Source organism: Littorina saxatilis, linkage group LG8 (assembly GCF_037325665.1).
Source record: "Littorina saxatilis isolate snail1 linkage group LG8, US_GU_Lsax_2.0, whole genome shotgun sequence".
Classification (NCBI taxonomy): Eukaryota; Metazoa; Mollusca; class Gastropoda; order Littorinimorpha; family Littorinidae; genus Littorina; species Littorina saxatilis.
Window position 1 is genome coordinate 59,933,161 of NC_090252.1, and position 12,809 is coordinate 59,945,969.

At 42.0% G+C, this 12,809-nt stretch overlaps 1 protein-coding gene across 1 annotated transcript; it reads left to right on the top strand.

Moving 5' to 3' along the window:
* Positions 1 to 9,801: 9,801 nt before the first annotated feature.
* On the top strand, positions 9,802 to 11,776 carry LOC138972422 (uncharacterized). Its single transcript, XM_070345080.1, has 3 exons — positions 9,802 to 10,099; positions 10,895 to 10,999; positions 11,372 to 11,776. Exons 1-3 carry the CDS (start codon positions 9,823 to 9,825, stop codon positions 11,689 to 11,691), a joined length of 702 nt encoding a protein of 233 aa, XP_070201181.1. The 5' UTR covers positions 9,802 to 9,822; the 3' UTR covers positions 11,692 to 11,776.
* The last annotated feature ends 1,033 nt before the right edge of the window (positions 11,777 to 12,809 follow it).

Consider the following 12,809-nt stretch of genomic DNA (forward strand, 5'->3'; position numbering starts at 1 on the left):
AACGACTGTGTATTTGATGTTGGTGCAGTTGTCCCTGAAGGAGATATTGTACAATCCTTTCTCTCACACACACACACACACACACACACACACACACACACACACACACACACACACACACACACACACACATACACACACACAACACACACGCACACACACACACACACACACACACACAAGACCGCACAAACACGCACGCACACACATACACACTTTTAAACTGCATTAGCATAATCATCATGGCAAAGCTTATCTACAGTCAGTCATTAACCTATCCTTGAGCTTGCGTATCAATATTTATCCCATGACCTGCCTCTTTGTCGCTGTTAGCTGAGGAGGTGATTATCCTGGATAATCTATGGTTACCATATGGATAATCGTTCATCACCGAGTCTCGATTTCACCTGTCATTAGTCATTGTCTTTGATCTCAGAGCACGATTTAATAATTCATAGAGGTCATCTGCATATTAATTTTATCGTTGACTCCGGGACTACTTTCTTCACCAAAACGACTGAGATATTCTGCGGTATAAAAGTCGAACTCACGTTTGGCTAACGATCTACAAACATTTTAACACTGAAGAAACATTGTGGTCTGGGTGGCCGAGTGGTAACGCACTTGCGCTCGGAATCGAGAGGTTGCGTGTTCGACCCTGGGTCGGGCCGCTATTTTCTCCCCCCTTTCCTAACCTAGATGGTGGGTTCAAGTGCTAGTCTTTCGGATGAGACGAAAAACCGAGGTCCCTTCGTGTACACTATATTGGGGTGTGCACGTTAAAGATCCCACGATTGACAAAAGGGTCTTTCCTGGCAAAATTATATAGGCATAGATAAAAATGTCCATCAAATACCCGTGTGACTTGGAATAAAGGCCGCGAAAGGTGAACATTCGCCTAACAGGCTTGAGGTTTGCTGGTCGATGTGAATGCGTGATATATTGTGTAAAAAATTCCATCTCACACGGCATAAAGCGCTTTGAACTTCGGATAAGGCGCTATATAAATAAAGAGAATAATAAAAAATAAATAAAAAAATAAAAATAAAGCAAACAACAAAGAATACACATAATCTGCTGGGGTGAAAAAAGCTGAGTGAAGATTATGAGTTCGCCGAAGCGATGAGAGAGAGAGCGATAGAGAGAGTCCAGTGATTCAAGGCGCACAACTCTAGTACGTTTCATATGCAACCGCTTAGATCAATCCCGACAACAAAATCCTGATTCAAAATCCTGAACGACGAAATGAAAATTAAACTCAAACAGTATGCTTACAGTTTTGTTCATTTGCTATCGCTTTTAGAGCATGGGTTGCTAAATCTTGTTCAACAGAACAAGGCTGTCCCATCTGTCGTCTGCTGCAGATCTGTCTGCCGCGGATCTGTCGGTTGCTACAGAATCATCGGTTACTGATCAAGTTGACCAACAACATGGAAATTACCACTTACAAAGTTAGAGATACGGTTAAAATAAAAGGTGGCCAAGAAGGTCGAATCTTGCGTGTGTTATTTTTCAATTTTAAAGTAAACAACGGTGTTCAGGTCATGCAGGCATATATAATAGATATACAAGTTTTGACCTACATTGAATAGACCAGCAGAACAAAAACTACTGCAGTACAGTACAGATACCTTACTGGCCTAAGACTGAACGATAGACATCAAAGTAAGGCTCACCTAAATGACGATTGAAGAAGTTAGTAATTCAAATTGAATACTGAAGCACAACAGCCCGAATAAGCACAAATTCAGCATTCATCCTCATCGCTTGTAAAATCACACACGCAGTCTTTTTGGCGAATGCCACTGACAACCGACTTGGGTCACCGACTGAAACCGGCCGGTAACTGCACAGTATCAAATGCATTGAACTGCGCAATCTCGGAAACATGACTGGTATACCGGTCAAGTAGGACGAAAGCCAGAAGCCAACAATGCAAAATAATATTTTCCATTGTATTCCAACACTCTAGAAATAACTGTTATTCGTTTTCTTAAGCAGTATAGATGACTTAACAAAAGCAGACGTGTTATGGCGCGTTTGCCAAAAAGACAAAAGGGGACTGCACATGAATTTGATGACACGATTTGCGGTGGCGGAAGGTTTGATGAGCAGAAAACAGGCACTCGCAGAGTTTGTATCAAAAATGGTGTTTTTTTGAATGAAAACGTCGGAGTAAAGGGATAAAAAGCTTACACACCTCGTCCTGAATATCGTGCATATTTTCCCTCGACCTTAGGGAAAATATGCACGATATTCCGAACTCGGAGTGTGTAACCTATATATATTCTTGGGATTATCATACGACTAAGACTAGAGTTAAAGATATGGGCGTCACGATGGTCACACTCACACAGCATTACATGAGGTTATTTCCCTGGTCCTTGCACTCCGAAGTCTATGATATTTTCCAGTGACACGTTGTCCTGTTGGCCACCAGCTCCGCGTGCTTGGGCATGAACGGTCACCAAAAAGACTATTTACTGGCTGTGTGATAGGTATTAAGATCAATGACAGAAAAACCACGTACTTCCCCACTGCAGCCCCGGGAAGCTTTTAAATCCTGTCCCAATCAATTATCGGGATGTTCCTGTGGTAGCACAACCTCTTGTTTAGAGTACACTATGCACAATGTCTTGGTATCAGCGAGTTTAATGTTAATTTCAAGTTGTAAGGACGTGCTTTCCTGTAACAAAAGAAGTTTTGGATTACAACGCTGCAGCGTGCTCTGCCCTGGATTGTAGCGTACTCGTCGTAAATCAGCAGTAGATCTGAGGGTACTGTGTTCATTTGGAAATCTACCATCAGCTTATTTGTCTTTTGCACTGCGTTCGACACTAAGCAATCGGTAGCTGCCATGTTGCCACTGTTTCCACTGCTGTCCTCAGCCCTATACTTTTCATCAAGACTTGTCACCATGCCGTGTGGATCTAAATTCGGAAGTCTTCATGTGGCTGACATAGCGTCCATCTTGTTCTAGCTTATCCTCCTTTCTGAAACAGATGGCAAAATGCGATTAGTTGTGATGACTACAACCTACCCAAATATAAACGGTGTTTTGAAACTAAATAGTCAGGTTATACAAGCCACTTTACCTATGCAGCATGGGAACCCTACAATATGCAAAGCATGTCAACTGGCTGCAGAAGCCTGGTTCTTAAAATAATTCTGACGGTCAACACATCCAATACACACAGTCAATTTTAAGGAGCAACTGAGGTACTCTCTGAGGGTCTTGTTTTAGTGATAACGATCAACTCAGGAGGAAGAAACCATCAGAGGAAAAAAGAAACCATTAACATTAACCGCTCTCTCTCTCTCTCTCTCTCTCTCTCTCTCTCTCTCTCTCTCTCTCTCTCTCTCTCTCTCTCTCTCTCTCTCTCTCTCTCTCTCTCTCTTCTCTCACCTCTCAATCGCTCTTTCTCTGTACCTCTTTTAAATCGTACTCTCCTTGTCTCTCCCGCTCTCCTCGCCCCCTCTCTCTCTCCATCTGTCTTCTCTCGCTCTTTCTTTCTTGCTCGCTCTTTCCCCCTCCCCCCTCTCTCTCTCTCTCTCGCATGATACCGTATATACATACACGGATGTTTTTCTGTGTGTGAGTTTGTGTGTACGATACCGTGTGTACGATACCGTGTGTACGTATGCGTTCGTGTGTGTGTGTGTGCGGTGTGTGTGTGTGTGTGTGTGTGTGTGTGTGTGTGTGCGTAATGAAGAGAGAGAGAGAGAGAGAGATAGAGAGAGAGAGAGAGAGAGAGAGAGAGAGAGAGCGAGAGAGAGAGAGAGAGAGAGAGAGAGAGAGAGAGAGAGAGAGAGAGAGAGAGAGAGAGAGAGAGAGAGAGAGAGAGAGAGAGAGAGAGAGAGAGAGCGGTAATTGAATTTGCCTTTTACCGAATGAAAACTATTGTCAAAAACAGTGCATTAAGAACTAAAAACCAACCAACCTTGAAAAAAAAAGCACCACCCTCTCTCTCTTTCTCTGTTAACTGTCTCTCCCTTCCGCTTTCTCGCTCTTTCTCTGTCTGTCTGTCTGTCAATCCCCCCCCCCCCCTCTCTCTCTCCCCCTCTAATTTCATAAAAGAATTTGGGAGAGAAGAAAAGGTTTCACTAATATCCTCGGTTATACCTTGTGTCAATATATGTATTTAAAAATATATGCAATAACACTGTCTCACAATTTGTCAAAAACAAAGCCCTTTTTTTTCTAAAAAGATCAAAATCCGAAAGAAACAACTGAAAATCATGCAGAGACTTTCTCCCAAAAATTACAAATCTCTGGCAAAGTGAAAGGAAAAACAAAATATTCCTTCAGAGAGAGCGAGAGAACGAACGAACGAACGAAGGAACGAACTTTATTACTCAAGGATGGAGATTTTAGGCTGACGCCTAGTCTTACAATCTGTCCCTGCTAAAACTAAACATGTATTAGGATGGATACAATGACAATCGTAAACCGACACGAAAAAAAATAAAAATAAAAAGCGAATAAAAAGTTATACATGTAAAGATTAATCATGCATTATCGCAACTACTAGAGAGAGAGAGAGAGAGAGAGAGAGAGAGAGAGAGAGAGAGAGAGAGAGAGAGAGAGAGAGAGAGAGCAAGAGAGAGAGAAAGAGAGAGAGAGAGAGAGAGATAGAGAGAGAGAGAGAGAGAGAGAGAGAGAGAGAGAGAGAGAGAGAGAGAGAGAGAGAGAGAGAGAGAGAGAGAGAGAGAGAGAGAGACAAGACAAGACAAGCCAAAGACAAATTCTGTATTAACGAGGGTAATATGGCATAAGCTAACAGGTGCTTTTTTACATCCAGCCCTCGCCCATGAGATGAACTAATCTAATGATAATACGTTTAAAAAAAAGTTAGAATATGAATCAAAGAAGTAATGAAAAGCAAACAACCGAACATACAAACGATTAACAGACTAAACAAACAAACAAAAACATCCATACAAATTAACATAACATAACAGAGAGAGAGAGAGAGAGAGAGAGAGAGAGAGAGAGAGAGAGAGAGAGAGAGAGAGAGAGAGAGAGAGAGAGAGAGAGAGAGAGAAAGAGAGAGATAGAGAGAGAGGGAGAGAGGCAGAGAGAGAGAGAGAGACAGTGAGTGAGCGAGCGAGTGAGCAAGAGAGAGATAGAGAGATAGAGACACACACACACACACACACAAACAAACACACACACACACACACACACGAACACACACACACACACACACACACTAAAACACACACACACACACGCACACACATACACAGACATACATATACACACACAAACCAGAAGGATAGAGAGCGAGAGAAAAAAATGAGAAAGAGAGAGTCGTCAGTAAGTAGTGGTATTGACACGTAGCGATAATGACACGTAGCGCTAAAAGATGTAGTGCTGTCGACACGTAGTGAAAATGAACGAATGATAGTGACTCATAGACAAATTATTTGTAGCACTAATCAACGTAGCGATAGCGGCACGTAGCACAAATGACACGTAGCAGAAATGACACGTAGCGCTAGCGATACGCACCCGCCCTGTCTGTACTTACCGGGACTCGACTGGTAGATCGACACTGCGCTTTTGGCAGCTCTTCCTCGCGCAGACATTGGAAAAACGCTGTGCAGATCAAACTGTAGAAAATCTCCCTTTAGCATCTTCTTTATCTATTTTTCTGGAGCTTAGAAACCGAACAACGTGAAATCGTCTTCCCCGAATCGGCGAATGCAGAGGTGAGAACTGGAGAAGTGAATCGATACCACAATGCTTCGCGCAACCTCTGACCTGGTCTTGACACCTGACCTGGTCTACATACCACACACGACACAAACCAGTCACCTGCTTGTACCCCCTCAAAAACCCCTACCACCCGTTTTCTTTGGAGACACACTGCCGACACATTGTTGATCATTGCTTCAATACTTTGAAGATGGTGCTTGAAAAATAACCAGGTGAAATGATTATGTCGATGTTCAGTCAAATGTTAAAGTTTATATCACATACACACGCACGCACGCACGCACGCACAGACAGACAACGTTTACGATCGCGTAGGTTACGCTTACGTGAGCCAAAAACTAAACATTTCCAGCAACACCAAGAACCAACTGCACAGAGTATGTGCCGGAAAAGGAAGACCTGCATTGCCAATGTCTCGCTCCCAGGGGAATGACATCATCATCGACTCTGACCTGGCCTGGTCATTCTGAGGGCCCGGACCTTGTCCTGAAGAACGTTCAACGTGAGGACAACGGCACACAGTTCACCTGTCAGATGGAGAATGATGGTGTAAAAACAACAACTCAATACACTCTGCTTGTGGCACGTACGTTCAAACGTTACTTAACGTTACTTCTGTTGTGTTGTCAAAATGTCCGTAGTTGATTGATGTATATTCCACTACTGAATTGTTTCTGCCTCTACGACAAGCAGACCAATGGGACCCTCAAAAAGTCCCAACAGTTAGCATGTTGTAATGGTTTAGGTGTTTTTAAAACGGAAGGATTATTTGACGAAAGGAGTATAGTGATAATCAAGGTATTGTCTTGTTAAAATGAAGTAGATGAACACGTTTACACTTTCATTGTGTGACTGGATGACTTAATTGGAAGAAAAAAAATGCGCAGAAATTAAAACAAGACATCTTGCTTACAAAAAAAAATATGCAGGGACAAACGCAATCGGCTTGATAGAGGAATGCATGGTTTACTGCTTCAATTTCAAAGATGCAAACATCCCGCTCATCTTCAATTTCAAAGATGCAAACATCCCGCTCATCTTCAATATTTTTAGCTTTGATATCGCTATCCACTTGCAATGCACATGGTCACCAAGTTGAATCTCTTACAAAACATAATTTAACATGCGTTATATTTTGTCCAAACGTCATATTATTGTTTAAGTTGGTTTGAATTTACATATCTAGACAGATATACACACTGACTTACCCATTAACTGATTGGTTGACTGCCTGAATGATTGCTCTGCAGACGGACCTTCAGTAGAAAATATGCAGATCGAACTGAACCACACAGTAAACATGATGGATGGATCCCAGCAGTTCGAACTAACTTGTGTCATCACTGATGTCTATCCCACGCCAGTCTGCACCTGGAATGACGTCACTTGTGACAATGGCGGACAGGGCAGTGTGTGCACGTTTACACCACGCCCCGGTCAAGACCACGTTCTATCCACGTGCAACGCAAAGCGAACTTACATCGCTGGGTATTACAACAAAATCGAATCGAAGACAGAGCGTGTTGATCTTTCATGTACGTATTATTTCCTTCCAGAGCTTCTATCGTTTTAGACCACGGGTGTATTTCACAGCACGCAGCATAACACTCGTGTTTGTTTACCAATGTGAAAGCAGACGTTTACCAACATTTCCTTACTCTAAACTGTAGTCCATTATTAAACTATCCAAACATATTAGTTCTACTGCATGTGTCATGCTCGCTGCGCTGCGTGTGCATCAGCATAATATGTATTGCTTTGTTTGTGTGACCAGACCCTTCCCTGGCAAGACCTGACATACGTCCACACCATGCTTTACTCCAGACGGGAGATGTTTTGACATGTGACGTCGTTGGTGGCAATCCCCTTGTGGACAGTGTCCACTTTGCCTGTACTGACCCTCAGCAAGATGACCAGCCTGACGTCATCAATGGGACTTGTGTGTCCAGTTCAGTCACTGTGAACGCTGCTCACGCCACAGAGAAAAACATGAAGTGTTTCTGTCATGCCACCTGGAAGCCCAGGCCTGAATATTACCGGCTTTCTACAACAGCTATCTTCAACGTTAAATGTAAGGACATGTTGGTCGTTGTTTTTTTTTCTGAAATGTTTTCTTGGCTTGCTTTGTAAGATATTATCTATGTGACTGTGATTACTGACAAATAAATGATAACTTTGGTTTTCTTCAAATAAATGAATATTACGTTAGCATACTGGTATGAACTGCAGAAACATAGAAGAGTATGACCAAAATAACAGTCTAACAGCTAAGTAGAGTAGGCGATCGGAGAATGGAGATGTACACATAGATTGTGTTGTTGTTACTTTTGAGGCAGCTCTATTTATCATTTGCAAGAGAACAATTGATCAATCGACCCACTCTCACGGCGCATGATTGGCTTATGTACTATCCTTGTCTGTATCCATTTGCTCTGTTGGATATCCACACGTTGTTTTAATAATGTCATTGCTGGTTTGATCTCGATCTTTTTCAGACAAAGTTGTTATTAAGAGCTTGCAGCTGAACAACATAGATGACGAAATAACAGTCAACGGAACCAATCACACATCACTCTCATTGGTGTGTAGAGCATTTGGTCGACCTTCCCCTGCAGTGATCAACTTTACATACCCTGCTGGGGACATACACCCCACCAATGCTAGTGTCAGTCAAACAACCAACTGGACCAGCGAGGCCGCTGTGACACTGTCAGACATCCAGTGCCGAGACATGGGGACCTACAGCTGTACAGCACACAACGGGCTGGGTCACTCTGACACGAGGAGCATCATGCTCAACGTCAGATGTGAGAAATGTCTTTTTCTTCTGGGTTATGTTACGCTTGTGTTGATTGTTATTTTTTGCGTCCTGTGCCGCACACACACACACACACACACACACACACACACACACACACACACACACGCATGCGTAAAAACACACACATGCGCGCGCACACACACACACATGCGTAAAAACACACACATGCGCGCGCACGCGCAATAATGCTAGCAGACAAGTATGCATACAACACATGAGTTATAAGTAGTCATTCTTCTACTGGTGCTGCACATTTCTCCAAACACCTACTTTTCCCCCTTGTACTTCTACATCTACAGCTATTGCTGTTGAAGTTGTTGTTGGTCATGTTGTCGCGGTTGTTGTTGTTGTTGTTGTTGTCGTTGTTGTTGCTGTTGTTGGTGTTGTTGTTGTTGTTGTTGGTGGTGGTGGTGTCCTTCTTGTTCGTGTCCGTGTCGTTGGTGTTGTTGTTGTTGTTGTTGTTGTTGTTGTTGTTGTTATTCTTCTTCTTCTTGTTCTTATTCTTGTTTGTTGTTGTTGTTGTTGTTGTTGTTGTTGTTGTTGTTGTTGTTGTTGTTGTTGTTCTTCTTCTTCTTCTTCTTCTTCTTCTTCTTCTTCTTCTTCTTCTTCTTCTTCTGCTTAATAGTTAGACAGACACAATATTTAGACTGCAGATGTTAAAGGTGGTCGTCTACATTTTTGCTTTTTTTCAATAATCTTATGGTTAGATTTCGCTAAAACGTTATGTCAGATGATGAATGAACCATGGGAAAAAAAGTTATAGAAAAAAATATATGTAAAAAAAGATTTTAATTTTGGGTAGCGTGACTCACGCTTCAAATATTTTGTTTTCTGTTTGCTGAGAACATGTGCTTTGCCTAAAAATACTGACCAATCAAATTCATGTCACTATGCTTATAGCCACGCCCAAACAAGTGCAGCAACAGTTTGACACTGGAGCGCTGTCCACGCTTTTTTTTAAACGCACAGAATGCACGGGACTTGAGAGGAGTTTTGCGCTTGGCATGTTCCAAATAAGGATATCCTACTATGAGTACTAAGCTGGAATACTACAATGAATTGTCAAACGGCTACACTGGCTTCGTCTTTCCTGATCGAAAGGGGGTGTATTGTTGATATTTGTAGATAATAGACTCTGCATGTTGATGGTCAAATGGCGATTCCGGTATAAAAATGTAGACAAGGACATTTAAATGTAAGTTATAGTAATCTTTGCAGCATTTAATTAATACAAGTTGTATTCTTCCCAGGCCCACCCCAAAAGACCTTCAACGAAACGATGAACATGACAGTAAGGGGAATCGTCTTCACGTTGGAAGCCTTCCCTGCACCTGATAAGTTTGCCTTTACATACCTGAGTACAGACACCAGAAGCAATGGGACGAGTGTGTTGTCAGGCTTTGATTCCACTTGTCAGCAAGATCGAGTGAAAGCATACATGGTGCAGTGCGTCATCATACCTGTGAATGTTCCCAAGAGATTGCTTGGATTGTACCGGGTTGATGTTTCCAATGGGATTGGAAGCGTTGAGGTGGCGTTCCAGATTCGTATAGAAGGTTGGTGTTTAAATTAGACCATACATATTTCATGCTTTAAGGTGTTTCCTGAAAAGGCTGGCTCTAAATGATGTTCTACTTAAAAAAAAAATGCCAAGTTGTCTATATTTATTTTCTGCTTCAAAATTAATACTGTCATGGCCGAATTTACCGGAACAAAATCCTGAAGTCTTTGTCTTTGCTCCGTTTATAATACGCATTGGGTCCTTACAAATGAAATAACAACTGAGGCATTGGGTTGCATCACGTTATTATGTGAGTCATAAACATGATTGGCTTGACATTATTTAAAGAACAGAATGTATCATTTGCAATCAATGAAGTTGAACAAGGCACAACATGTGCTTGGAAATACAGACATCTAGCTCTGGTATGTGTAAGATTGGTCATCCATTTATGTGTTGCAAGTTATATTTAGCAACATCGTGTATTACACATAACAATGGAAACACACAGGAAGCGTATTATAATGATGCCAAAAAGAGACATGACATCATGCATGCAAACTAATCATGTAAGATCACATTTAGAATGGTTCAATCCTGTGATGATCCCATCCAGGCCGATCCGCACACTGTATGTTCCTTTTCTGTTGTATTCCAAACATGTCAGAACAGTTCCAGTAAAATCATCACAATTATTTGATCTAGCTTTTTTTTGCTTCTATTTTGGCCGTGTATTTTCAGAATGATTGTTCAAATGGTGACTTGTTGCATTTCTTTTACACCCACTGACCAACGAAACAAGCGACCGCTCTTCTGGCAGTACGTGCATTTCTTCCATGGTCTTTTTCAGTTGTGGAAGGAAGAACTCCCATGGTGTGGACAGTAGTCGGCGCGACAGCTGCCGTTGTCGTTTTCGTGTTGTTCATTATCATCATTGTTCTTGCAAAAAGAAGATGTAAGCTGAATTATCGCTCGTGCATACGTGTGGTAGTGTGTGTGTGTGTGTGTGTGTGTGTGTGTATGTGTGTGTGTGTGTGTGTGTGTGTGTGCGTGCGTGCGTGTGTGTGTGTGTGTGTGTATGTGTGTACGTGTGTGTGAATAAGCGGCTGTGCGTGTGTGTGTGTGTGTGTGTGTATGTGTGTGTGTGTGTATTTGTGTGTGTGTGTGTGTGTGTGTGTGTGTGTGTGTGTGTTTGTGTGTGTGTGTGTGTGTGTGTGTGTGTGTGTGTGTGTGTGTGTGTGAGCGTGTGTGTGTAGACAAGGTCTGCAAGTGAGATCAATATATATCCACAGAAGAAGACGACTTGATTTTACTTGATTTGTCTTAGGTCTAGCACGTCGGACGCCTCAGGCACGGAGGGAGGAGATCGTAGAATCTCACGAGGAAGTTGAACTCAACCCCATCAGACGACAACGACAACAGTCAGACCAATCGCGCCAAGACTCTGATAACAACATCCCACAGCCTCAACTGCCGCCCGCGGGTATTCCCATCTCTGATGCTAGTAGTCGTCCGATGTCTGAAGAAGAAAACCACTACACACGTATATCTGATAGCAGCAGTCTGTCTTATGAACATGCTTATGATGTGACCCAGCGTCGAGGTAGCCGTGATGAACACTGCTACACAGATCTGACCTTGCCATAAAGCATGCTCTTGTTTGTCTGTTCATAACATTCGTTTTCATGGCGCACCCATCATGTCTCAAATTGGAGTCATGTGGCATCATTGTTAAAGGGAGATCACCTGAAAACTTTATAATTATTGACATTGTGCATTTGACAATGCAATTGTGCTTAATAGTTGTTAGTTTGTTACCAGAGTTTTCTTGAATTGAACCAATCTGATTTAAAGGATTTCCAAGTTTGGTTAAATGACGGTACATGGGACACAGAATGTCTGACAAGCACCTGGTGAAATATTTACTATGTTTCTCTCGATTTGTATACAACTGCTATTCATTGATTGGTTCCATTACGTTTTGAGAGAACATATTTAATTAAAGCAGTAAGAAGTGATTGCCTGAAGTTTGCAGGCAAAAAGGTCAAAATGCAGTTAGTATACAAAAGTTGAACACAGATGGACGTTTGTTTGTCACTTATTTGTTTTATTTTATCCTTCAATATAAATCCTTGTAAACATAAATAGTACCTGTACATACCTATATGTGTTACCTTGACGAGTGCATCTGCATTACAAGAAGCAACACCTAAAACATTGTTCTGTTATTGTGTATATATTCTTTAATCGCGTAACCACACATCCCTGTATTCCCCGACCCCCATCCCCCCTCCCCCCCGCACACACACACACACACACACCATTAACCCCCGACCTTCCATCCCGTCCTTACCACTCGCACGTAGTTTTGTACATTTAATTTCATCTGTTGAACTTTCAATTCGAAACGACAATTAACATGCGGATATTGAAACCATACGGACATATTCACTCGTCTTGTGTTTGTAAGTTCAACAGAGCCTGTACTTTATCTTGCCTAGGGTGTTCATACTCCTTTTCACAACCGTCACAGCCAAATTATCAATTAGTGCAACTGTATCTGAAACTCGATTATAGATATGCTTTTAACTTCAAGTTTGCTTCAATGATGGGGTTAACATTGTCGCTACTTAAAGAGCTAAGAAAATATTCATTCTGGTTTCTGCAAACTTCGCTTGTTAAAAACGCAGGACAACAACGGTAATCCTGGTTTCTTGAATTTCGTATTCCACATTCTTCTTGTACTACATATACTGGTATTAGTC